Here is a 27,885-nt window from a genome sequence, read left to right as displayed (position 1 = left end):
AGTATTTTGCCCATGTTAAGTTGGGCACCATGTCATTTTAAAATTGTGAGTTCAATAAAAAAAATTTCTATTAAAAAATACACCCAAATGCAAATATCACTGTGCAGAAAGTTGGAGTTATGCCCGGACTCTAAAATTCACGCTAAAATAATGTTTTGGCGCTAGATGAACAACGTAATGCTGAATATGGTGTGACTAAAGCTAGCCATGTGGAACTCGAGAAATAGGATCCCCTCATCTTGTCCAACATTTTACGGAAAATGGGACTCCCGAAATTGTAAAAAACAGTACCGAGAAAATCTCGAAACCATTTTCCACGATATTGAGAATTTCCGGTATCATATTTCGCGGTTCCGGGATTCTCATTTTTTCTTTCTTTTACTTTAATCATGAATGCAATTAAAAAAATTGATTTTTTTTTTTTGTATTTACAATAAAAAAATTACAACTTAAAGAAAAATAGTACTAAATGGTGCTAAATAGGGATCCTAGTTCCGTCCTATTTCCCGGATAGTTATAGGACAAATGTCTCGATACCACATTCCGTAATATAAATTTTTTTTTTCATTTTTTACATAGTATCAATAATACGAAAAATTGAGTCCCGCGGATTCCATATGATCAGCTTTAGGTGTGACATTATAATTTACAGCCTGATAGTGTTAATTTAATATAGAGATTTTTATCTTAATTATGATCTAAGAATTAATATTAGTGTAGATAGGAATGCTTACAAGATAAACCCATTTTAGTCGGTCGGATATGGTTATCTTTGTTACGTATATGTATAGTATACGCATAAAAGTCATTAAAATTAAATCTTCCATGATGATTACAAATTAATAAAAATAATATTGAATGTTTTATAATAATATTGTTAGAAGAATAAAAAGGAAAATAAGAAAAGGAGTTTTACATACTCGAGCCTTCTTGAACCAACAAACCAACCAACCAACTTACTGAGGAAGGCCTGTTATTTACCGCAGTGCCCAAACCAACCGTCATCGCATACCACAACCACTAATCGACAATTTCTCTATTTCCTTCCGAATATATTTCACATTTATTCGCTCACAAAAAGAAAAGAAAAAAAAAAAAACAGAGAGAGAGAGAGAGAAAGTAGGAAGACGAGTGAGCTACAGTGAGGGTGTGTCTCTCGCGGCAATATATTCCCATTTCTTTAAGGGAACATAACCCAACGATGCTTCGAAGCCCAAAAACCCACTTCTCTTCTTCTCTCCTCTCTCTCCGCGTTTCACTCGCTTTTCGCTGTGTATAATTCCTTTGCTGTTTCCATTACACTCAGAGAGAAGAACAGAGACTCGCATTTGGAGTGGCATAGTCGTAATAATGGAGAGAAAACAAGGCTTTTTCACGGCCATCAAAGAGGAGGTGGTGAGAGGGCTCTCGCCGGGGAGATCCAGGCCGAAGAGTCCGGCGAGGAGCGGCTCTCCGATGAAGAGCCTTCTCCGGCGGAGAAAGGGCGGCGGAGGCCTCCACGTGGCGCAGCCGGAGCCGTTGATCTCGAGATCGGGGAGCCTGAGGCCGGCGGAAGCACTCTCGCCGTTGAAGGAAGGTCCCGACGGGACGGACGGCGGAGATTCGAAGATGGAGGGACGGTGGGGCCAGTGGATGAAGGGACAGCTCTGCAGAGCTCCGTCGGTGTCTTCGTCTCCGTACAAGAGCTCCGATCTCCGGCTTCTCCTAGGCGTCCTCGGAGCGCCGCTCGCGCCGGTCCACGTCAGCACCGCCGAGCCACCGCCTCATCTCAGCATCAAAGACACTCCCATTGTCAGTCCTCTCTCTCTCTCTCTGTTCACAGCAGATTGCTTTTTTTGTTCACTGTCGTTTTAATTCCTAAATCTTTTTATCTTATTGTCGTTTAAATGCGTCTTGTTTTTTTTAATCCTTCATGAACACTGAACTAGCTCTTACTTACTCGCTTGTGATAATTTTGTCTCGATTATCGCTCGGGGAACATGAATGAAAACGAAACAGATTGAAAAGCAGTATCATAATTGGATTTCCTATGCATGTCGATATCTTTAGTAGTTCCAATGACGACACTCTTCATGATTACATACATCTTTATCAATAAAATCTTTGCTTTAATTTCACGCATGCTTTTATCATTAGTCTCATAAGTAAGAACGATTATGAAAAGTAGAAGGAAAAAAACACCCACGCGTGTTGTTGCCCCAGCCTACGACTCTAAGGACAGTGATAGATGAGGAAATATAAAATAAGATATGAAAAATGAAGGTTGTTTGTTTGTAGTATCCAACTTATAGTTTATGCCTAAGCATCATAATAATTAGTTTATTCTGAAATTAAAGGTCAGTTTGGAACCCGAAAATTGTGGGAGAAAGCGAAAATTTGAAAGAAAATGAAAACGGTAGAGAGAATGCATCGGAAAATCATAATTCTTCAAGTTGTCCCTCTTAATTTTCTTAATTTTAAAGAAAGGGACCCGGATTATTGTTGTTTTTCAGGAGACATCGTCGGCGCAGTACATACTTCAGCAATACATGGCGGCCTCGGGGGGCCAAAAGTTGCAGAAGTCGATCCGAAACGCGTACGCGATGGGGAAAGTGAGGATGATCGCGTCGGAGTTCGAGACGGCGAAGAGGGTGGTGCGGAGCCGGGGCTCGTCGAAGGCCGCGGAGTCGGGGGGTTTCGTTCTGTGGCAGATGAATCCTGACATGTGGTACGTCGAGCTCGCCCTCGGCGGCAGCAAGGTCCACGCCGGCTGCAACGGCACCCTCGTCTGGCGCCACACCCCCTGGCTCGGTGCCCACGCCGCCAAAGGACCCGTTCGCCCCTTGCGCCGCGCCCTTCAGGTTTTTGCTTTTATATCAATCCGTTGCCGATATCCGATGAGAAATTTCATTAATTGGACCTAAAAAATATTAAAATATCAAGATTAGACCTCCTATTTTAAAATAGGGTAATTTAACAAAATAGCCAACTTAAATGTTGTAAATTGCTAAATAGCCAAGATTTGGTAGATATTAGGTAAATAGCCAATTTTATATATTTACAAACGTAAATATTAAGTAAATAATCACTGCCACATTAAGCCACGTCATCATTTATGGTTATTTACTTAATATTTACCAAACTTTGGCTATTTAGCAATATCAAACGTTTAAGTTGGTTATTTTTCTAATTTTTTGTTTAAAATATCTAAAAATGGACTTTTGTCCCTATGATGTCATACGATGCCATATGATGTGGATGATGCGTACGATGCCATACCATACGACGCCATGTGATGCTATATGGTCAGAAGGCCATTTTTGTCCGAAATAGGGACAAAAGTCTATTTTTAGATATTTTTGAAATAAGAGGTCTGATCTTGATATTTTGTTAACTTTGAGGTCCACGTAATGAAATTTCTCTATCCAATCCGACGATATCGTTCTTATACCAAGTTGACGATGAGCAGGGACTGGACCCGAGAACGACGGCGAGCATGTTCGCCAACGCTCGGTGCATCGGAGAGAAGAAGGTGAACGACGAGGACTGCTTCATCCTGAAGCTGTGCGCGGACCCGCAGACTCTCAAGGCCCGGAGCGAGGGACCCGCGGAGATCATAAGGCACGTGCTCTTCGGGTACTTCAGCCAGAGGACGGGGCTCCTGATCCACCTCGAGGACTCGCATCTGACGCGGATCCAGAACAACGGCGGCGACGCCGTCTACTGGGAGACCACGATCAACTCGTTCCTGGACGACTACAGGCCCGTCGAAGGGGTCTCCATCGCTCACTCGGGCCGGTCCGTGGTCACGCTCTTCAGGTTCGGCGAGACCGCGATGAGCCACACCAAGACCAGGATGGAAGAGGCTTGGACCATCGAGGAGGTCGCTTTCAACGTCCCCGGACTCTCCATGGACTGTTTCATTCCTCCGGCCGAGCTCAGGTTCGCTTCCGTCGCCGAAGCTTGCGAGCTTCCTCACGCCCGCGGTCCCACCGTGAAGACCACTGCTGTGGTGCCTTCTTCTGCTCGTCGCGAAAAATCTAATGTCGGTAACATCGTGTGGAAGATGGATGTTTAGTAGGATCTGCTGTTTTTTTTTTCTTCATTTCTTTTCCATTTTCCTTATGGCAGAAATAATTCTGCTTGGTTCAAATGTTTACTACAAGTTTGTAAATAGAAGAAAACAACCGTTCATAGATTCTCTCAGGCGCGAGTCGGGAATTCTGTAGTCTTGATTAGAATTCAGAGATCTGTAATCAGTTTGGTGCCAGGGTTTTTGGATGGATGGTTGAACTAACGTAGTTTGTTGCCATTAAAACCGCATATATATATGTTTAGCGATGAGAATTTGAGTAAAATGTCTTCCTGAGGACTTTTTTTTTCATGCTTTTTTTAGTATTGCAAGTATGCATGGTATTTTTTGATGTTATGAATCTGATCTGAGAGAGCACTGTAGCTTTGCTCTGGTTCATTTAAGTTGAGATCTCGACAGGTCGTTAGGCTAGCGAAGTGTTACCTAATTATTGGCAAGATGTATATAAAGTGTGTTAAATGCTGAAAAAGAAAACCTTTTAATTGATTATCATAAATGCTTATCAGCTTTTGAATCGCTCGTCCACAGAAGTGTTGTGGTGTATGTATGAGATTCCATTTCCATGTGAGATTCTACAGATCTCGGTCTCCTTAATAATTGACCTTTTGTGACATTTCGAAGGGATTGATTGATCGATTCACTTGGTTGTCTCAACTTCTTCCATTCCGTATTGATACTTTTGAACGATTTGGTTCACATGGTTTAGACTTTAGAGTCAGTTTTTCACTGCCTTAAGTACTGTTATATAAATAGTGAAAGGGAAAATTGCAGTGCCTGATGTTTCTTTGTCTTTTACCTCTGTTTTTCTTCTCTGTTTCCTACTTTTATGATTTCGTTTAAATCTGTTTACGACTAAAACGTACTTCACCTATCAAATCATCAAGAGAGTCAAATTTAGAAAATAAAAAACACGGTCAAATATAAGAGATATTTCGTTATTTATCAATCTTCGGAGTCATCTAAAATGTTGGTCTCCCAATCCCGTGGTTACCGCAAAGCACTTGGTTAAGTGTTGACTGTTGAGTTCTAAATTCCGTCCAATAGTGAAGACCCAGAATAATTGTTTGAAATCCAATAGAGCTCTAGTGATAGCAAGTTAACTAAGCTCCAAAACACGGGTTGGAGGTTGGACAATTGTTATTATCAAGATAGCCCATGTTTAAAATATAATAAAAAATTAACTGGCATACCTATCGATTTTTAGAAATTTATTTCATAAATACCAATAAAATGTTTACATTTCTTTTACAGTTGCATTGTAAAAAGGGTTGTTTGTATAGTTTTAATTAAAAAAAATAGTATTTGTAGAAACTTTTGGAAATCATTATTTTACAAGTGGGAGTTAGTCATATAACCTATTTAAAGTGTTCATGTTAAAATTTTAGTTGAACTATCTAAAAAAAAAAGAAAATAGTCCAAGTTAAAAAATACATATGAGTTATATATATGATAAGTGCGATTCATTCGCATTTATCATTATCCTTTATACGAGAATCAAAACTTGTTCTTAAGTTATTTGATAGTTTTTACTGCTCTTTAGGTACAAGAGAGCAAGAGAGGGTTGTGGTGCGAAAACGAGCGGATTCGGAGTTAAAAGGCACAAGTTACGGCCCCCGAAAGTCAAAGTCAAAGCAGGAGAAAAGTCAACAGAAGCCACACGTGTCCGCAAGCCATAACTTGCAACGCGCCCAGCTAAAGAATGCAAACGCAACGCGTGTGACCAGGAACGCGTCGCGTGATGATCACCATCCATCTTTAAGCCTCACTCGACGGAAGTAGCACGTGACGCGTACGATTCTTCACGTGTCGCACGCGATGATGAGAGCATATTTTCAAAGAGCTCATTTAAGAGCTAATCTCAACCCTTAGATGAAGACTCTGAAAATGTATCCTAGAATGCTTTATACTCTTAATGTGGTTATTATTGAATATTACACAATACTCCATAGTTTAGATCTAGACCCACTAGAGAAAAGCCATTGGAGAGCTCTTGAAGTGAAGAAGAAGAAGAAGAAGAAGAAGAAGAAGAATAAGTTACAGACAACCTTCATCTTGCTATTCTGTTTCATCTCTCTTTTCTTTAACTTCATTTGTGGAACTCCATTTCTCCTACTTTCTAGTTTTATGCATGTTCTTAGTTTTATTTGAGATTGAATCTTGGATTTGAATTTACTTCTTGTTTAATGTTGAATATTGTTGGATTTGAATTTTGGATATTGAACATAGTTAATTTTAATCTTTGCTTTTGAATTCCATGTCTATTTACTTTCTAATTCTCTTGCTCTGGCTTATTGTTCTTATATTTTGATTAATTAGAGTCGTGAGTAGCTAGATCTTTAGAGGGACATAATATAATTGGTGATTTGGAGTTGGCTGGTTTATATCCTTATGAATATATTTGAGTTTCATGAGGGAAAGAAAGAAGAAATCTACGGGAATATAGGTTTGTGTTATCTCTAATTAGAGTAGCTAACTAATTAGTGAATCTCTAGGCAAGTTTTGAAACCGAGAGGTAATAAACATGCAAGCTATACCCTTCCCATCACAAATCTACCTAGATCTATAGAAAGACTAGGAGGTAGGTGTAGTCGTTTGAAATCCCGTTCGCATTTCGGTTGTTTGTTTTTAATAGTACTCAAGTTGAGAGGTGTAAGTTCGTCAACCAACTATATGTATCCCTAATGATTCGAGAGAGATTATTCGTGGATGTATAAGAGAGAGATGAGGCTAAGTTTTCCATTTTAGCCCCTTCTACACTCGAGCCCAAAAACCAACCACATCATTGAACCAACTAGATTGCTTGCTTCTTAACTTTTGACACAACAAACCATCAAAACCCCCTTTGTTTCTTTATTTTTACATTAAAAAAGAAAAAGAACTCAATAAATTCTAAATAGAAATGTCTTCGTCCTCGTAGAATCGACATCCGTGCTTTGTGCACATATATTACTTGACAACACTCGTAAGCTTGTGTAGTGTGTGTTTAGAGAGAAATCTTCATTATATTATGAATATGTAGGTATGGGTTAGTAAATTTCTTCAATATTTGAATACTTAAAATATAATTTAAATTGAGGATAACCACTAGCTTTCATAGATATTCTTATTTTTCCAAAATGAGCATAAAATTTCGTATCTTCAAAATTTCTCCAAAATTATATAGAAGAATTGAGTAGTGTTTTGAGAGAAAAAAAATGACCTTGAAGTTTTTTCAAAAAGACATTTTTGTTATAATGCGTCAAATTGTTTTGTTAGCATAATGTTCAAAACAATAGATTGAAGTTTGAACTCTTAAAAAGGAAAAAAAAAGCACCAATAAAATATTAGAACTATTGCAAACTAATACGAAGACAATTGGCAAATATTAAGACAATTTGTAAATATTAAGAAAGTAAAATAATATTATTGATAATTTATGTGATTAAAATAGCAGAGAATATTGAAAGAGGGATAAATTATTATAATAACCAACATCTTCAATCGGAATAAGGACGAAAAGAAGAAAGAATGTCGGAGCTCGTTAGACGATCTCTCCTTAAAGCATGTTCCAATGTCGACCTCGACGTTCTGCCATTCTGACTAATTTCGTTGTATGTCGTTTTCTTTGATGTTTGTAGATCCGTCGCTGTTAATGAGTTCAAAGCTTGTCTTTCAGGTTCATCAGGGAGAATGTAATTTTTTTTTGTGTGAAAAGGACGGACATCGTGACTTGTTAGCATGTGCTTGTGCCTTCATATGTCACTTCATCTCTACCATGAGCTCCTCCATCGTTGCCCCTAAGGTCCGGGATTTAGATCTTCTAATGGGAGTCGTTGGGCTTTAATATCTAAAAATAAGATTTCTCAAGAACGCATACTCCACCAAAATCTAATCTCTTCTCATTCTTGAGAGAGATTGAGTTATTTGGTCGAATGCTCGTTTTCATACTAACTTAAATTCTCTTAAGCAGATCAAGGCAACCTAAACCTAATGGACACGACACAAAAACTCTAAAAGTTTGTTACATAATTAGACCTTAATTACTTAATTAATTTAAATTCTTAATAAAAATGGCATAAATTCATTGATTGACATTTCTAGTGTGACTAAAAACCCTTTTAGTTTCGTATGATCAATTTGTAACAATTTAGTCCTTCTATATAAGCAAATATATTCCATGCCGATCGTACGGACAACAAAACTATTAAAAAGAGCATGCCGCATGCATACCAATGAAAATTAGAAGTGAACACCACTAGTTCTAGAGAGATTATGACCTTTTTTTGTCCATATCTACGGAAGAGAGAGGCATATACATTTATAGTTAGATCTATATAACAAAGCATGTTCTTGAGACGTTAACCATTGTACTATATACACATGTTTTTAATCGTTTTATTTGTTCCGATCAGCTTTTCCTTGGTTATATGAGGTTGTATATATATTGTTGTTTATTGGAAGTTGCAGTATTATTGAGGAATATTTGTTTATAGAGAATTGATGAGAACCCATTTACGTGCTGTGGTCCCCTACAGAGATATACTCTTTGCAACAAGTTTCACACTATATCTGTCGTTATCAGATTTCCCAATAGTGGAAGAATCGGATGCATATACATATATGCGGATTAATATATATATATATATATATATATATATATATATATATATTTAGGGTTTAAAGTTTGTAATACTAGAGTTGTGACTATGTTCTTTTATGGAGGAAAACCTAGGTTCTAGACAAAATGATTACACGTAATTTGCATTGAAATCCCGGAAAATCTTTCCTCAACAAGCGCTTATTAATTAGTAATTAATCACTTTGCGTAGCGATAAGATTAGATCTAATTAACTATCATCGCTAAACCTTGCTTTCGCGATCCTTTATCGACGCCTGATAAGGACAATGGAATTAACTTTTTGTCGAGGTTAAATAATATGTAACATAAAAGGGTTAAAATTGGAAAGTGTTGGCTTCTTTCAGCTACTGGTATTATATAGGTATTTTTTAATGACTCCATTACCATTAAGAAGCATCACTTGAACTGCAAGAATAATATCAGTGGGTGAGTGAGGACCACTTCACCACATTGATAATTTTTTTTTACATAAATACTATACATATTCTATATATACACACACATATACATGCATACATTCATAGAGGTGGAGCTATTGATTGCAAAGTAGCTATCGCACCTAAAAGAGAGATATATATTGGAGATTTTTTTTATATCAAAATTATAAACATTGAATGTAATTAATCATCTTTAAATCAAATATATTCTACGTATATCTTATATATATATTTGATTAATCATCTTGAACATTAATGATATAGCGTATGCGTGTGTGGTTTAGTCTCAAAGTAGTAATACTCATAATGAAAGATATTTGAATTTATGAGCTCTCGCTATTCTACTGTTTTTATACCATATTCAGCTTGCTAATTATGCATCTCTATTAATTTAATACCAATAATTATTCGTTACATAAATTTCGTGGTCATTGTGTGTACTCGGAGGACAAATTCCAGCTTTCTCGAAAGAGGCAATATTAAGCAGAAAAAGGGCTTCAAAAGCTGATCCTCCAAAGCATACGCGCCGCTATAGTTGTCTTCTAATCCATACTAAAACTCATTTTAACTACTACTAATCCCCACTTATTTTAAACTCAATTACTCATCTTTTTTCTTCAGCCACACATAACAAAATCCATACAAAAACCCTATCTAGATAGAAAGAAACCTCAAACTATCTTCCCCTTTTCAACATGGATCATCATCTCAAAAAGAAAAATGAAAAAACCCTAGCCAGTACTGCATGTACATGTACCACCCCATTTTGCTTCTTCTGCGCCACGAAAGACTCAAATTCCCCACAAAGACGGACCCGAATCGCAAGCTGTTTCAAGCAAATAGCCCTCGGCCACGACAGCGAGACCGTCCTCGTCCTAGACCGTCTGTTTCGTATCGCGATGACCCAGCCCAACGACACCGAGTTCCCGTCCCTCGGGATCTTCGCGTGCATGGCGAGCCTGATCCGGCGAGGCTTGGACGATCGAGAATGGCTCGGACGAGGCCAGAACGCTTACATACCCTACTACGCGGCGCACGTGATCGGGTCCTACACGATGAACAAGCCCGAGTTCGCCGAGAGGGCCGTCGAGTCCGGCGTGGTCGAGCCGTTGATCGAGCTTCTCCGTGGAAAGAGCCCGAACGTTAGCTGGGTCGAGCAGAGGGTCGCGATCCGAGCCCTAGGTCACCTCGTCAGCCACGACGCCGTGGCAAACAAGTACGCGAGAGAGTTGGTGAGGTTAGCCATGAAACTAGCTTCCTCTTGCGTTGACGTTGTTTACGACGGGTTTGTGGGTTTAGCTAAAGGTGAGAGATTGAAGTACCAGTGTGATTTGCTGACCAGAGGGGTTAAAGGTTCGGAGATTATGGAGAATTTAAAGGCCGAGGAATGGACTACTCAGATTCAGTGCTGGTCACTACACCTCTTGAACTGTTTCGCCTACCAGGAGAGGTGTTTGGATCTGATCTGCGATGACGTGGCGTTTCTGAAGAAGCTCTGCGGGATGTGGGGTGGTCTGGCGAGCCACGTGTCACCATGTGGGGTCGGGCTTTTGAGAATACTGTGCTACAGAAAGTATGGGAGGAAGAGAGTGGCTGAGTCGAGAGAGGTCATAGAGAGCCTTTGCAATCTCTCAAGGTCTTCCGACGATTGGCAATACATGAGCATTGACTGTCTCTTACTGCTCATGAAAGACCCTGACACGCGGCGTAAAGTGATTGGCAAAGCTGTCTTCTGTCTCGCTGACTTGGTCGAAATTAAGGAGCTACGAGATAGGTCAAACTTGGGAGAGTCAATCGCAGAGGTCCTCCTCCGAGATTACAAGGTGGTCAAAAACAGCAAATCAGTTGAAGCCGAATTGAAAGCCGTGTGGGATTGGAAAGAGAGATCATTATTATTATTATCATCAGATGATAAAAATGTGGATCGAGAGAGAAGGGTTTTGGCGGTGGGGCTGAAAAAACAACAAGCGAAGCGCTTGTGTGGGTTGGGAGATATAAAAGGAGGTCTGAGGAAATACCGCGAAGCGATTGCCATGTGTCCGCTGAGTTTGAGGAGAGAGAGGATGTCGCTTTACGGCAACATCGCTCAGTGTGAGCTGGCACTCGATGACGTGGACTCGGCGATCCGAGACTCAACGCGGGCGCTTTGCCTCTCGGCTCCGGCGAACTCTCACGGGAAAAGCCTTTGGACGAGATCTCAGGCCTACGACTCCAAAGGGCTGCCAAAAGAGAGCTTCATGGACTGCGTTGCGTTCATCAACGGCTATAAACACGGCGCTAAGATTCCGTACTACACGGCAAGGATGGTCAGCAAACAGATGGATGCCACGTGGCTTTTCGCTGCTGCTCGCTCAAGGAACGTTGCCGCAGAGAAGATAAAATGACGGAGACAAGAAAGGTATATACATATATATCTTAATGCATGACATGACATGGTCAAACAGATTAGATGACGAGTTCGATATGATTTATACATATGTGTGTGTGTGTGTGTGTGTGAGAGAGTATATATATAATATACATATATACTCGCTAGCTCTTCGTTGATGTTTATTTTTATTTTTGTGTGTGTGTATTTTTCAGGTCTTTAACCATTACGGAAGAGTCATTGATGGTAAAGGAAAAAAAAAATGGGAGAAGGCTAAACAAATTAGATCGTAATTAGTCTAAAAAGACCTAATTATTAAGGGTTATTAATCATGTAGTGGAAAGATCAATGATGAGCGGTCAGATTAAGGTTTTCCAGATGTTTTTGAAGGCTAAGATTCAGTGTGGTGGGTCTACGTCTAACTGTGATGAATATTCAAAACTTTATTATGTATATGTATTAGCTTTTAGATGTTACGAGTAGGATTATGTTTGGTTTGAGCATCCACTACTTTAGAAATATAAGTTCCAAAATATTTTTCTTCTCTGCTCCGAAGTTATTTAATTAATCAGTGAAGTGTCATGCTTGGATAAGGAAATTAGAGGAAGGTTTGAATGGACCACAAAAAAGGCACGTGATAACGTACATATGGCTCAAACACTGGTAATGGTATATACTCTTGAGTCTTGATTTTAAAAAAGAATCTAAACGGTCAGCGATTGCTATATAATTCATATTTGATTAATAAGCCATTTTATTGTAATTTACACAGCAAGTATGGTCAATCAATGCAGTCTAAAAAGTTTTGCTATTCTGATTGTCCGATGATAATAAAGCTAAGTTTAATTTTACCATCCTCTGAGCTCGAGCTTATATAATACTAGGATCATATAGTGATTTACATTGCATGTATAACTCATGTATAGTCCGGAATATCTATGTGTTAGTTAGAGACAATATGCATCTATTAATCGGCTGCGAGTTTGTTTAGTGCGCGTTTGGATTTTGAATAAATAAGATGTAGTTTTTAATTGGTTAACTGTTATATATAATTAGATGTATACCAACGAAGCGAAAAAGCAGTGTGTGTGTGTGTGTGTGAACGGCCTGATATAATTGACAGGCGCGGTGGCTGGTTAGGTATATCCTCACTTAGAGGCGAAACGCGAAAGTAATGAATGGAAAGCTAGGCATATCAAAATATATCATAAATCTCAAATAATCTGAAAAAAGTTTTTGAGTCATAACATAAGTCATAAAACATAGTTTAACTCTCAAATAGCAATTTAACAACAAAAACACACATAAAGGTTCTAACAATCAAACATTAAGTTAAATCATTCCAGTATTCAAGTTATCAAACAAATTTTGATAAAAAATGTATCAAACAGACACAAAGGATTATCAAACAGATTACCTCTCGCTTTTTTTGCCGTTCCTTTTCCTCTGGCAGCTCTTTGCTTTCTTTTAGATGAAGAAGCTGGCGATCCATGAATCGCATCCACGTCTCCACTCTCATCTCCACTTCCATCTTCATCTTCATTCTCCTCTTCTAATAACCATTCATCATCGTCAACAATTAAAGGATCAAATTCTCTGCCATCGTTCCTTTGTTGTCTATTCTTTAACTTCAAGTGACGATCTTTCAATTTCTTATTAAGCATAACACATACCAACTTGTTCAGCATAGAAGTGGTTAGTCGATTCCGTTTCTTTGTATGAAGTTGATTGAAAATGCTCCAATTACGCTCACATCTGGATGCGGAACAAGTGAGGCTAAGCACTCTAGTCGCAATTTTTTGGAGCTGCGCATCATCTCCAAATTCAGTCCACCAACGATCTAGATTGATGTGAAAACAAATTTAGTTAGCATTTAGTAATTAAAACGTATCAAGATTACTAATGTATTATATTCTTCAATATGAAATCTTCAAGTTGATCAATGGCGTTCACATACTCTACATCGGGAATAAGCCTATTTATACACGCATAAATACCAACCTTAATTAACCTCTTTGTCAACAAAGAAGTTAGGGCCATAGTGAAGTTGCGGGTTCAAAAAGTAAGCAGCCACGTGCAACTCGTGCGATGTAGCTGTCCCTGTCGTTTCACATCTATGAAGTCCTAAATCTCCTTGTAGACAGATTCTTCTCCTTTGAATTCCTTAGCTATCTCCCCGTTTGCTTTATCCATAAAGTCATAGAGGAATCTCATTGCTGGCGCCCTTTCGCCATCAACCATCCTCAACACTTTAACAAGAGACTCAGTGATTTTAAGAGCATAGGTCACACCTTGCCAAAAGACATCATAATTGGCAATGATCCTCTTCATTATTTTTCCTTCGAATTTAGAAGCGCCCATAAGCAAACATGGCTTATAAAGGTTGCTTCATCTTCTTGAACTTTTGTAGAGTCATATAGGCCGTGGTAAATCTTGTGATCGGTGGCCGAATGATTTCTTCGTCGGTGACAACTGTAGATACAAAGTATACAGTTGTATACTTTGGACTACCCAATATTTGATGAGCTATTCTTAAAGTTTGAGGAGAGTTACACATGTACACGCATGATCTTTTGATCCATGTGTTGTCTAGTAGGCTTGTTGCTACTATTCATATGTATCAGTAAGCATTTAGCAGGAAAACAAAAATCTTGGCAGAAAGAACTGCGATAACGTGAAAATTTTAATTTGTTTATAGAGATCTGATGACACAATTCAATATATTTGGATAAGGGAAACAAACGAGAGTTCCCAGTCTTGCGCTTCACGGTAGATAATCTTCATCGGGCCACGTAAAGCCCATATCTCAAACAATGTCCAAGAAGTGGCAATACTAGGCCTAAATAGGAAGTTTAAAAATGTCGTAGAAATTACCTCCAGTATCTTTTTATAAAATTTAATTCTGAACAATCTAATTCAATTTGCAACAAATGGGCGTGTTTGTCACTTTTATGATATTTGTGAAGGGAAAATATCAAGAGTATCCCTCGTTTTAATCAAAATATGAGATTTATCTTTTCAATTTCTAGAAATATCATACATATCCCTTCAGTTTAATATAATTAATATATACTTCCTCTAAAAAATGTTATATTACAAATATCACCATTTTCGTTTATTTTTTACAAAAAAAATAATTTGAACTCCCCAAAATACCCTTAATAGAATAAATATTTATTTACTATTTTATTAAAAAAAATCAAAATCTCCATTTATAAAAAAAATCTTTAACTTTTTATATAAAGAAAGTTTTTAATTTAATTTTTTTGTATATAAAATAGAAAATAAAAAAATTATTTAATTAAGGGTATTATGGGGAGTTCAATTTTTTTTTTTTTTTTTTTATAAAAAATAAACGAAAATTATGATATTTATAATATATTTATAATATCTTATATTTTTAGAAATTAAAATGATAAATCTCGAATTTCGATTAAAATAATGTTAATATTTTCAACATTTATGAATAATAAACCAATTTTAGGGAAAATTAAAGCGAAGCCACACCGGCCAGTGGCACTACCGATTCTCCTTCCATCGGCGAGACTTCACTAATCTATTCCGAATCATTCACTTTGATTTCTACGTTATTTTTTTTTCTTCTTCTTTTCTTTTCGCTTCTTCTGAATTTGTCTTTCTTTATACTGAGCGCTTTCGATTCCTACGATAATGGTTCTGACAAACTTCAATGGGGCTGGCGTCGGAATCGGTACGCACGTTTATTCATGTATTTGCATATTCCGAAATTGAGTTGATGGAATTGTAATTGAATTACTCGTTTGAATTATAATTCCAATTAGGTTTCGGCGTTGGTTGTGGCTTTGGCGTTGGATGGGGCTTTGGAGGTGATTATTCGCATATATCCGCTTTTTATTTCAACACTCGATTACTTAATATATGGACTTTGCAACTTAGTTTGTTTGATAATTCAGCTGTTAGTTCCCAAATTTCTTGAATATTACGGATAATGCGGGTGCTCCCGGGACCGGGATTTAATCAGAGGAATTCAATGCCTAATTTAGAGAATTATCAATAGCTATAATTCATGGGAGATAAAAAGATGACCGTTTATTTTTTTGTTTAACGCCAAAAGTTCAGTTAAGGAAGTTGGAAAACTGGGTTAGGTATGAGTGATACAGAGAAAAGTCAAGTCTAAAGCATCTTTGCTAGGATAGTATTGAGTTTTGGTAGAGTTCTCTCAGCCATGGAATTCTTAATATTAGGCATATTCATAGTACAATCTGAGTACCATTGCTATTTTATAATTTTTTTTTATTTTTTTTATTTTTTTTTTTGCTTTGTTGCAGGAACACCTTTGAGTGTGTTGGGTCTTGGTGTGGGTAAGTTTTTTTCTTTTCTTTTATATGCTTGGACTGACTATATATAATTTACAGCTTAGTGATTAACATCGAGATTTGGCTGTGAAGGTGGTGGTTGTGGGGTAGGATTTGGCCTTGGATGGGGATTCGGAACTGCCTTCGGTAGCCAATATCACTATTCGAGGGTCGAGTTTCAGGGCACAGAATTCGGCGAAAAGAAGCTTCATGGTGCTGTTGAGGCCAAACGTCTGGAAAAAGGCACTCCGCAATAGTTTTTTTTTTTTTTTTTTCCTTTTATTTATTGTAGCTACATGGATCCATGTTCTTCTGATACAAATAAACCATTTTTTTAAGTTTGTCCTTTGTTCTGCTTAATGTTTCGAGATAAAGTAGCAAAGAGAGTGGTTTCTGGTTTAGTTATATTGTTTAGCTTTGTTGACAATACAACGACCTACAAATCCCAACTAACTAACCTCACTGATCCGAACATTCTTTGGGCATAGGAGACCGTGCAGTTACCTAACACAATCTCTAGCACCCTTTTTAAATACCCTCACTTCACCCAATATACAAAACCTCACACACATCACAACTCTTGTTAATCGAGCTTAACTGAATCAACCATGGCCAAGCAAAGAGTGTTCACTCTCTCCCAGGTTGCGCAACACAAGTCCCAAAAAGACTGCTGGATAGTCATCAATGGAAGGGTAAATAGTCTCTCTCTCTCTCTCTCTCTCTGATAATAATCTTTAAACTTGTTTGTATAGGTGTTGAATGTGACTAAGTTCTTGGCGGAACACCCGGGAGGAGAGGAGGTTCTGATGGAATTGGCCGGAAAAGAAGCGACGAAAGAGTTTGAGGATGTCGGGCACAGCAAAACCGCCGAGAAAATGCTTGTCGAATACCAAGTGGGAGTTGTGCAGGGTCACAAGGCCGGGGCAGAGGAAGAGAAAGACGTTCCGGTCAAGGAGTCCAAAAACGAGGAGATGAGTGCTTTTGTGATCAAACATGAGCCGGTATCCGAAATCGCTGCTTTCGCAGAGTTCTCAATCCCTCTTTTGGTTGCCGGGTCCTACTTCGGCTACCAAGTCCTTACCCGAGCCACCGGCGGTGGCGCCCACTACTGATACTGAATATCGCTGCTTTGTTTCAATCAAGGGCTTTCATGTTTTTTTTTTTTTTTTTTTGGATGTGGATGATATTAGAATTGCGTCATTCTTTCTGGTTCCTACTGTCATGCCATGCAATACTTAGACAAATTCTTCTGCTCCGAGATTTATGTTTTAAATGAGTACTGATAATTCAGGGTTTTGGCTGTACTTCTACTCTGCTCTTTTGTCTTCACTCTGATTGAATAATAGAATCATTACTCGTTTTCTCTGACCCTGATACGTCCTGCTTCAAGACAGTACCAACAATTCCCTCTTCGAGTGAGGTTTACTCCATAAAAAAAACCAGAGAAAAGGCAAAAGGAAAGATCTGATTATTCTCCTCCCTCTTGTCCAGGTACAATGTTCCTTACAAATACCATTCAATCGTACCCTAACAGAAATGCCTAATGCCCAATAAAACAAAGACACGTAATACTTCTAGAAACACTTGCTCTCCTCTGCTCACGTGATTCCCTTAGCACTCGAAATCCTTCATCCACGCAGGTTTCTTTGGCTTTCTGCGTGTTGGGCCTGGGTCTGCTTCAGTTTCCTTTTCGTTGGGTTGGGCCTCTGTCATGACCGTATCATTCCCGCCTCCATCGAAAATAACCTTGTCCTCAAGGTTGAAGTTCGGGTAAGCGGTGCAAAACTCGGTGAATGACTCCCACGATGTTTCCTCGAGCGAACAGCCCTGCCATTGGACTAACACCTGTTGTTGTGGGGCACCCTGCACCAGGATGGTTCGGGTAGAGCAGATTGCCATCGGAATATCCACCGGCTGGTTGTTACGGTTGAGTAGTGGCAGCGTGCGTCCCAACTTCGTAGCTGATCCCTTGAATGGCTTAAGGACCGATACGTGGAACACCGGGTGAATTCGACTGCCTTCCGGGAGCTCCAAGCGGTACGCTACCGGTCCTACTCGAGCTATGATTGGGAACGGCCCGTAATATCGTTTAGCGAGCTTGTGGTGGCGGTCGCGGGAGACAGAGATTTGGCGAAATGGTTGCAGCTTCACCAAAACCAGATCTCCTATCTCGAGCTCGAGTTCCCGCCGATGAGCATTCGCCTTAGCTGCCATACGTTGCTGTGCCGCGAGCAAATTCTCCTTGAGGCTGCGAAGGACAGCATCTCGCTCGGTCAGGTCATCGTCGAGCGCTTGGATTGAAGTAGAGCCCCTGGTATATGACGGAATCGTGGGTGGTGTACGCCCGTATAAGGCCTGAAACGGTGTCATTTTCAGGCCAGAATGGACACTGGTGTTGTAATGAAATTCTGCCCAGCCTAGCATCTTGACCCACGAGGATGGTTTGTCTTGCGTGAAGGCACGAAGGTACTGCTCGAGTCCGCGGTTGACCACTTCTGATTGACCGTCCGTCTGTGGGTGAAAGGAAGTGCTCATTGATAATGTCGTGCCACTGAGAGCGAACAACTTCTTCCAAAAGGCGCTGGTGAAGACCGGGTCACGATCGGAAATGATCTGTCGTGGGAATCCATGAAGACGCACCACAGAGTCTGCGAAAGCCTCGGCGACACGGGCCGCAGTGAAACCGGATGGTAGCGGTGTGAAATGCGCGTATTTGGTTAGTCGATCCACGACGACCATAATAACCGAGTAACCATTTGACGCCGGCAGACCGGTAATGAAGTCCATGGTTACATTCTCCCAGACGGCTTCTGGAATCGGCAAGGGTTGGAGAAGTCCCGCCGGCACTTGTGTAGAATACTTAATCTGTTGACAAAGTATACAAGCAGCTATGTAGTCCGTGACTGATTCGCGCATGTGAGGCCAAAAAAAACTTGCAGCAAGCCTTGCCATTGTGCGCTTGATTCCAGCGTGGCCACCACTTGGTGTGTCGTGAAATTCCCTGACGAGAACATCACAAAGCGGCGATGTCGAGCTCAATACGTACCGTCCCCGAAACATCATTAGTCCATTGCGAACAGTGAAAGATGGTGAGAGTGTGCCCTCGGCGTGTTGGCGATGAAGGTCGATCAGGTACGGCTCGGAGGTGTTCGCGCGGTGGAGCTGCGGGATGATATCGAATGTCGGGCCCGAGGCTAGTGCAAATAGGCCCACGTCCGCCAATGGATCTGCCAGCGGCCACTCAGCGGGGACTCGAGATAAGGCATCAGCGACGCGGTTTGAAGTACCCGGTTTGTATTCGATGCGAAATTCAAACCCGAGCAACTTCCGGACGTAAGCTTGTTGGGCGGGTGTTTGGATGACCTGTTGGAGGAGCTCTTTTATGCTGCGGTGATCGGTGCGGATCACAAACGGGTGGCCGAGGAGGTATTGTCGCCATTTGAGGACCGCCTCGGTAATGGCGTGGAGTTCCTTGATATACGCTGAAGCCGCTTGCATCTTCGGGCCGATCTTCTTGCTGAAAAAGGAGAGAGGATGACCGTCTTGCATTAGCACGGCCCCAATGCCGACGTTGGATGCGTCCGATTCCACCATGAATTCCTTAGTGAAATCTGGGAGGCGTAAAACCGGCGCGTTTGTCATGGCGATTTTGAGAGCCGCGAAGGCTCCCTCCGCCTCGGCAGACCACACGAAGGCGTCGTGTCGAAGGAGATCTGTGAGTGGGGCTGCTATGGTCGCGTAGCCGGCTATAAATCGGCGGTAGTAGCCCGTGAGGCCTAGGAATCCTCTGAGCTGTTTCACCGTCGTAGGTTGTGGCCACTTGGACATCGCGTCAATTTTCGACGGGTCGGCGTGCACACCCGCGGCCGAGACGATGTGACCGAGATACTCAACGGCAGCCTGACAAAATAGGCACTTGGACAACTTCACGTGGAAATTGTTAGCTTGTAAACAACCGAACACCGTCTCTAGATGAGTGATGTGATCGGTCAAAGAAGCACTGTAAATAAGAATATCATCGAAAAAGACGATGACGAACCTTCGAAGGTGCTCGGCGAAGAGCCTGTTCATGGCTGCCTGGAAAGTCGACGGGGCGTTGGTGAGGCCGAATGGCATCACGAGGAATTCATAGTGCCCGTCGTGTGTACGAAAGGCGGTCTTGTGGGTGTCGCGGTGATGAACCCGAATCTGATGGTACCCAGCACGGAGATCCAATTTGCTGAAAATGGTCGCGCCACCGAGCTCATCAAGTAATTCGTCTATCGTTGGGATTGGGAACTTGTCCTTCACGGTGGCTGTATTAAGGGCTCTGTAATCGACACAAAAGCGCCACGAACCATCTTTCTTTCGGACCAAAAGCACCGGTGAAGAAAACGGACTCGTGCTTGGGACGATAATGCCTTGCTCGAGCATTTCCTTGATCAATCTCTCCATCTCTCCCTTCTGAAAGTAAGGGTAACGGTATGGGCGGACATTGATTGGTTGCGTGCCCTCGATCAAATGGATTCGATGGTCGATGCTTCGAATCGGCGGAAGACCAGTGGGTGCCTGAAACACGCTATCGTATTGTTGCAAAATGGCGGCAATGGGTTGCGGCAGTGCGAGAGGCGCCATCGCTGGCGAGGAATCCAATGTTGTTTGATCGATAGGAGTGACGGTGAGCTCAAACAGCGTGGCGATCGAATCCCGAGAGACTAGAGCCTGAAGATGGTGCAGTGATATCGGAGAGGGTCGTAAGTCCTTCTCTCCGCGAATAGTCACCGTTGAGCCGTCCCATTGAAATTCCATAGTGTTTTCGGGGTAGTCGTGGATCACCCGTCCAAGGCTGGTTAGCCAAGTGTAGCCGAGAACCACGTCCGGGCCTTCGACGGCGATGACGAACAGGTCCACCGGAAAGAGAGTACCCTGAATAACAATTGGTGTTGCTGCACATTTGTGTTTGCATATCAGTGTTCCGCCGCTGCCGGTCGCGACCCGGAAGCGAGGTACCTCCGTCAGTTTCAGGCCTAGCTGCTCCACCAAGCCAGGCTTAATGAAATCATGGGAGCTACCATTGTCGATGAGGACGACAAACGATTTGGAGCCCACGGATCCGGTAACACGCAGAGTACGGCTTCCAAGACGGGTGGACAACGTGTGAAGGCTGGAGATGTCACCGGTGATTTCCTCGGTCGAAAAATCGTCCTCAGCGGGTGGTGTCAAGTCTGTGGGTATGTCGTCGTCGTCTTCGGCGAATAGGAGCAGACATTTGCTAGGACAACGGTGGCCCGGACCAAACTTCTCATCGTAAGAGAAGCATAATCCCTTGGCACGACGGTCTTGGAGTTCAGCGGGGCTAAGACGGCGGATCGGAAGTGCCGAAGTAGGGGGTGAGGAGATGGGCTGGGGTTTCGGGTTCGTGTTTGGGAAGTGGGAAGATAGAGCCTGTGGTTGAGGGTTGTGTTGGATCGGGTGTGTGGGCGGAGGGTTTGTGTTTGTGGTTTGGAGGTGTTGCGGGTTGGGTGAGTACGAATTGGAGCCTGGGTTTTGGCTGTGAGGAATGGTGGGGGGTTGTTGACGAGACCAAGTTCGTGTGTGCCAATTGGAATCCTCGAAACGTGCTGCGTAAGCACGAGCCATCGAGAACGCTTCCATGAGGGAAACGGGGCGGTGGAAGAGGAGTTCCCGTCGAAGAGCAGGCTTGAGACCCGCGACGAAGAAGCTGATGAGGAGAGGCTCCGAGATGCCGGTGACCTTATTGAGGAGTTCCTCAAATTGGGCCTGAAAATCGGCAAGCATTCCCGTCTGTGTGAGTTTGGAGAGGCGGCCTTCATGATCCTCGAATGTCGACGCACCGAAGCGGTGTTTCACGGCGGCGAGAAACGATTGCCAAGTCGGGAGCAAGCGATTACGCTGGGCGAATTGGAACCACGCCGCTGCTCGCCCTTCGAGGTGGAAGGATACGATCTGCAAGCGAGCGTCCTCAGGCGTGCCGTGAAAGTTGAAGAACGCCTCGATGCGGAATAACCAGTCCGTCGGGTCATCTCCTTTGAATCGGGGAATATCGAGTTTGAGTCCGCGAGTCGCAGCAGACAGATCCGGAGCACAAGGTGGGGCAGCCGGAGCGGTGAGAGGTGGTGGAAGCGAGCTGGATCCGGACGAGCGTGGTTGGGAGTAGTAGAGTTCGTCTCGGAGGTTGGCGATCTTGGCTTCGATCGCGAACCCGTGCTGCTTGAAGAGGTTATGGACGGATTCAGACTGGGCTTCGATCTTGGCGTCGATCTTGGAGTCGAGCTTGGTGAGCATGGCGTCGAACTGAGGCTGTAGAGCGGCGAGCAAATCGGCGAGTTCCATGGCGTGAAATGTGATGAAAGCACCAATGATACGTCCTGCTTCAAGACAGTACCAACAATTCCCTCTTCGAGTGAGGTTTACTCCATAAAAAAAACCAGAGAAAAGGCAAAAGGAAAGATCTGATTATTCTCCTCCCTCTTGTCCAGGTACAATGTTCCTTACAAATACCATTCAATCGTACCTAACAGAAATGCCTAATGCCCAATAAAACAAAGACACGTAATACTTCTAGAAACACTTGCTCTCCTCTGCTCACGTGATTCCCTTAGCACTCGAAATCCTTCATCCACGCAGGTTTCTTTGGCTTTCTGCGTGTTGGGCCTGGGTCTGCTTCAGTTTCCTTTTCGTTGGGTTGGGCCTCTGTCATGACCGTATCAGACCCACTCTCTATGATTGGAAAATAAAATTATATGAGAAATTGCCCCATTTGCCACCAATTTCATAACATTTTCTCACTTTCCACCAAAAGACTAATTTTTCCCAAAATGCTACCGAGATGTCAACATTGTTGACATTTATGTCAACAATGTTGACATCTCATAGTGAATGACAAAAATAGATGTCAACATTGTTGACATAGATGGTGACATTTTGGGAAAAATTAATCTTTTGGTGGAAAGTGGGAAAATGTTATGAAATTGGTGGTAAATGGGGCAATTTCTCAAATTATATTTACAACGACCTCATAATGTAAATAACTTTGCTATTAGATATATAAACGTCAAGGATTAATAATCCACGGCTGTAAAAGTGAAGAAACCAGCGTTTTCTTTTTGTAAGATGGATTGTATTTGACTTCAAAGACGTGTAAAATGAATTCATCACGTAACTAACAAAACCAAAATATGCACGTTTACATAGTAACAAGAGTTTCTTGACTGACCGGTGATATAAATTTATATAAATATATGTATAAAAAATGATAAAAAAAAAGGTGTCAAGTTTCTCATATTACATATGATGGTACGGTAATTATACAGACTGCCCCATCGCGGACATAGAGCCCTGGAAGCCTCTTTGCTATGTTGGCTTAGGGCACTAAAGACCAAAAAGTTCCCATTCATGAAAGGGAAAATTTTAAAAATAAGCAATCAATAAAAGGGACGAGGCTTAAGCATCACCATCAAGTGGAAATTTGGTGAGAGGTCCAATCTTTAGCAAGAAGAGACCAACCTTCTGTGTCCCATCACACTATGCTCAACGCCACTAAAACTGCAAAGAAACAAAGAAACATTAGGATCCTAACTGAAATAATTATACGCATAACTCAAGTAACCAAGCTTACTTATATCATGATTATCCCACTTATTTGAATATGAAACATATCAGGATGGATTTCACACTCTAGAAGATTACTATATTTACTCCTAGGTTAGGCACTCCATAAGAGCATAGAGTCCAAAGTGGTTCAACATGTATAAAAGTTATTGTATCCGCAAGGATTTTATCAAAATGGAAAACAAATTGTTTCCGCAAGCATTTTATCAGTCACTTTATGTAATCAATCCATTGGTAATTTCTAGTATAAAAGCAAACAATCCATGACCATTCTGGCCAATATTGTCTAAAACGGAAACTTACGTTGAGACATGGTATGTTACATAACTTTGCTCACAACTCCGACAACTATACTAAGTATCCATGAGCTAAAATGACTTGAAAAAACAGCATTTTCAAGCGGATAGCAAGAAGTTTATGATAAATCTATCAAAACCTTACCAAACAAGCAAAGAAGAATAGTGATCCAAATGGTAATCTGAACTGGCCGGCTATATTGCATCTGGTACTGAGATCTCTGAAATTGTCTCTGAATAGCTCCGTACCAGCCATGAAGTTGTTTATCATAACACTCGTCACAACTATCTAAACAACTCTTACTTCTCTCGTAGCATGCATTTATACCCTACACAAAAGCAATACCGATAACCTCTTAGTGTGTGGGACAAGGCATAGATGAAAACGTATCAAGGTGCTTTTTTTTACCAAATTAGAAAACCTGTTTGAAAAGAAAACACACCTTAGTCAACTGTGTAGGACGTAGTAAAGCAGAGTCGGTTTCTTTATGAATATCCATGGCCTTCCACTTCCTGAAACCATTCTTAGGCAAATTTGGCTTGGATGTAGTACAGTCCATTGAGCTAAGGAACCCAGACAAACTGGGTATCTTCCTCACAGGTTGCACGGGCAACCGATCTGAAGAACTAGACGTGAGATCATCATCTGAGACTGTGATCTTCCACACACCAATGTCAGCACAAGCACTGGCTGTCCTCCTATGCCCGTGAACCTTCACAGTCTCGGCCTTCTTGTCTTGCCCACACTCCCGAGAACCCAACTCCACTGAGCGAGTTGAGCTCTTCGAGCACTCTAGTGGCGGTTTACCTTCCGATCCTCGTTGCTTTTCACCGTCGGGCGTGGGCGTTCCCATTAGAAACAGTGCGAGCTCGTCTCTTTCTCCCTCGTCCAATCGAACCCAAGACAAAGGAACATTTCCCTCCGAAAGCGAAGACTCCTGTAATGACTTCTCGACGTTTGAGATCAGACTCTCGATGGCTACGATGAATTCGCGGTGCCTGTCTACTGCATCGTCGTTTGAGCTCTTGACATAGCTCGATCTGACTGCCCGTCCGAACTCGTCCAACTGCATTTTTTCCAAGCATAATTCAGACACATGTTGGTATAGTGGAAACAAGTACAATGCCAATTGACTGAGTTTAGAGCTACACTTTCAACGGAAGAGGAAGAAAAAAAGGCGATTTACCTGCCATTTTGTTGTCCCGAGGGTGGTTCGAAGATCCCTCCGAAGCTCTTCGGGATCCCACATACTCAAAGTGTCTTTCTTCGCGTGTATCCATGTTCGGTATGTAGATTCCATCCTTCAAAATACCCCAGACACACACAAAAATCAATATTGCTGACACAGGCCAAAAACAAAACCCCCCCTAGGAATCCATATAAACACTCAGTTATGATCCATTGAAAACAACCTATATTTGGCACGGAAAAAAACCCAGACAAACATCCTAATCAATCCCTATGACTAAGTTCATGGTTTGTGTATCTCAGATATGTCCAGAAACAATATGATGCTCTCCACAGTTAATTAATTGTCCTTTGTTTGACATACATCGGTACAAACTAGCTATTGAATTCCTGATTACCTGGAATCGATTCACATAAGTAAACAAAGATGTGATTTCAAGCATCATATCAACAAAATTATACAGCAATTCACAACATTCAAATTACCGGTCTGAAACCCTAAAGGAAAGATTTTTCAGAAAGAAAAAAAATTGCAAAACAAAACAAAATACCTATCGGCGGATTCTTGAACTTCCTCGGCCGCAGAGAAAAATGGATCCTTTTCCCAGCGATCAAAACTCGTAGTCATTCCGACGGATTTTCGCGATTAGGCTTGTATCAAATTTCCGCCAACGAACTAAGAAAGTAGAGAGAAGAACCAGATTCAATGACGGGCGATCGATAATCGAATTCCTCAAGACGAAGAGATTTAGATTTATAACTACACGAATCACTAAAACCAAAAAAGAAAAAAAAAAACTTGGAGAGAGAGAGAGAATGGAAGGTTTTGTTTTGTCGACGATGATGATTGATGAGGAAAGCTGACGCTGGCAATTTATATGTATGTATAATTTCGTACCACAGAAAAATAAATAAATAAAAATATTAATAATAATCGTAATAACGATGAGGAGACGGGTATTTTCCGCGGTATAGCAGTGAGATGATCTTAAAATTATGATGATAATCCCAATCCAATCCAGCTTTTATTCGTTATTTGATTCAATTCTTGAACGGTGTCGTTTTATTGCTCTGAAAAAATGTACTTGAATGCTCTTATTAAAAGCCCCAACTAGATTAAAGACTGCGGTCAAAATTAGCAGCTGACTTATTTGACCTTTTTGGTCGCCGTGTGTCTGTTGACCGTTGCTCTATGCCTGCATTATTGTTCTTTAAAAACGTCTAAAATCTAAATATGCATCCAAAATTTCCACTAGAGAAATAAATTATGTGTTGCTAGTTTGTTCTCTTTGGAGCTAACGATGTCGTTTAGGAACGTGCACTGAGTTTTATTTTGTTTTACAATGGAAGCAAATGATGTGCGTTTTCTAGCTGGATATGATTCATCGTATCGTCGGTGGGTTGGATTGTCAAAAATAATGTTGCAAGCATTACAAATATAATCTAATAATTTATTAGATACTTTACTGTTCATAATTTGTTTTAGATGAAGTTGTGTGATTAATGTCAAGTATCCCAAATATAGCCCATCAATAAACAAGGAGGAAAAAAATGGTACCACATACAGACATAAACTAAGATATAAGGAGGGAACATAAATTAGTAATTTTAGTGACAAGCAAGTTACACCAATTTTTTACAAGCGATGAGATAAGGGACAAAAAGCTTCAATAGTAAGTTTCCACTTTGAAGGAGGTTAAGTCAGTCCTTTCCAGGTTGGTGACTAGTTACTATCCTAGCAACTTAGCAAGAATGTGCATATCTCTATATGATGGGTTAGTTTCTATTTTGATTTAAAATTGAATATAATTTTTTTCAATTCTGTTTCCGGTGTTATATCATCACTTTTGGAACCTTTTCGAGTGTGCAATTCACATAAGTTTAAAGAAAATAAATTATAACTCGTGTCTAAGATTAACATTAAAAAGATGAAAAATAAAATAACACAGATTAGTGGTATGAAAACCTAGATTATTGGAACATAGAGAAAAAAAAAAGGACTCAGCCATGGTGCCAAAAAAATCTCACGAAGAGATCGACAACTCTAGTGTTCTAAGCGAGGAAGCGGCCACAAAACAAAACCCCAAGAGAGAGACTTTTGATTAAAAATCCAACTTTTTTTTTAACAATAGCTTGAGTTCAATTGATAAAGGGCATAATACCCAAAGATACAAACACCAAACATCTTCCAACATAAAGGAATGAAACCTCAAGACAGTGATGATTCAAGACTAAAATTCGATGAATGCGAGAACTTCCGACAACCAGAAAATAGACCTCACTGACAATTGAGCAACTACATGGTTCTTTCACAATACCATTCGAGGTTAATGGATGAACCATAACGCTCAAAGACCACCCACTATGGAGAAAAATGTTCAAAAGCTTGCACTGCCAAAACGCCAACAGACAATTCGAGCTAGAAACACGCAAGATGAAATCATCTTCGAGTGATAAAAACCATCCCAAAATAGTGGACACAACTCCAAAATATAGACACCCTAGATACAACTAAAAATCCAATCAACACAAAACGGCAATCAACGACAACAAGAAAAAAAAAAAAAAAAACCAGAAATTAAAAACCGAACTAGTAATACCCCAAAAGAAAATCATATACTAATCACCCTTATAAAGTCCATTTGGAACCAAACCATTATTATTCCCTCCATGAAAATCTAAATTAATTACTCAACAATTTCGAAATACCTTGAATGAAATTCAAAAAATATTGTTCCTCCGTAATAAACCACTCTCATTCATGACAATAAAGGTTAAATCAATCGGTAAAACACCTCCACTCCAAAATGAAGAAATTGATTCAATTACCGCGAAAGTAATTTGCTAAAAAAAACTTGTTCATTCATTATTTGAAATAAAATCTTAAAAAATCATAATAATGGGATCGGCCTGACTATAATAAAATTACTTTTTAGAGTTTTAAAAAAAATGTTATTTTT

General features: G+C 40.7%; 4 protein-coding genes across 4 annotated transcripts; 3 read left to right on the top strand and 1 right to left on the bottom strand.

Annotated features, from left to right (window-relative positions):
• Window positions 1-989: 989 nt before the first annotated feature.
• Window positions 990-4,363, top strand: LOC149392019 (uncharacterized). Its single transcript, XM_089620229.1, has 3 exons — window positions 990-1,791; window positions 2,493-2,840; window positions 3,449-4,363. The coding sequence occupies exons 1-3, from the start codon at window positions 1,351-1,353 to the stop codon at window positions 4,055-4,057; spliced, it is 1,398 nt and encodes a 465-aa protein (XP_089476355.1). The 5' UTR covers window positions 990-1,350; the 3' UTR covers window positions 4,058-4,363.
• Window positions 4,364-9,591: 5,228 nt separating this feature from the next.
• Window positions 9,592-12,039, top strand: LOC149392018 (ARM-repeat/Tetratricopeptide repeat (TPR)-like protein). The gene has a single exon (XM_089620477.1). The coding sequence runs from the start codon at window positions 9,823-9,825 to the stop codon at window positions 11,509-11,511; it is 1,689 nt and encodes a 562-aa protein (XP_089476603.1). The 5' UTR covers window positions 9,592-9,822; the 3' UTR covers window positions 11,512-12,039.
• A 2,920-nt stretch (window positions 12,040-14,959) lies between these two features.
• Window positions 14,960-17,195, top strand: LOC149392017 (cytochrome B5-like). Its single transcript, XM_089620214.1, has 5 exons — window positions 14,960-15,204; window positions 15,296-15,340; window positions 15,803-15,839; window positions 16,452-16,521; window positions 16,582-17,195. The coding sequence occupies exons 1-5, from the start codon at window positions 15,165-15,167 to the stop codon at window positions 16,939-16,941; spliced, it is 552 nt and encodes a 183-aa protein (XP_089476340.1). The 5' UTR covers window positions 14,960-15,164; the 3' UTR covers window positions 16,942-17,195.
• A 5,837-nt stretch (window positions 17,196-23,032) lies between these two features.
• Window positions 23,033-25,826, bottom strand: LOC149392016 (Syntaxin/t-SNARE family protein). The gene is made up of 5 exons (XM_089621030.1): window positions 25,477-25,826; window positions 24,924-25,038; window positions 24,180-24,803; window positions 23,882-24,065; window positions 23,033-23,374 (listed from the first exon to the last, which is right to left on the bottom strand). Exons 1-5 carry the CDS (start codon window positions 25,551-25,553, stop codon window positions 23,349-23,351), a joined length of 1,026 nt encoding a protein of 341 aa, XP_089477156.1. The 5' UTR covers window positions 25,554-25,826; the 3' UTR covers window positions 23,033-23,348.
• Between the last annotated feature and the right edge of the window lie 2,059 nt (window positions 25,827-27,885).

The sequence above is a fragment of the Urtica dioica genome, chromosome 7 (assembly GCF_054948205.1).
Source record: "Urtica dioica subsp. dioica isolate 48M chromosome 7, U.dioica_male_clone48M_v1_H2, whole genome shotgun sequence".
Taxonomy (NCBI): Eukaryota; Viridiplantae; Streptophyta; class Magnoliopsida; order Rosales; family Urticaceae; genus Urtica; species Urtica dioica.
The sequence above is the reverse complement of the archived record's forward strand: the minus strand, read 5'-3'. Positions and strand labels throughout refer to the sequence as shown.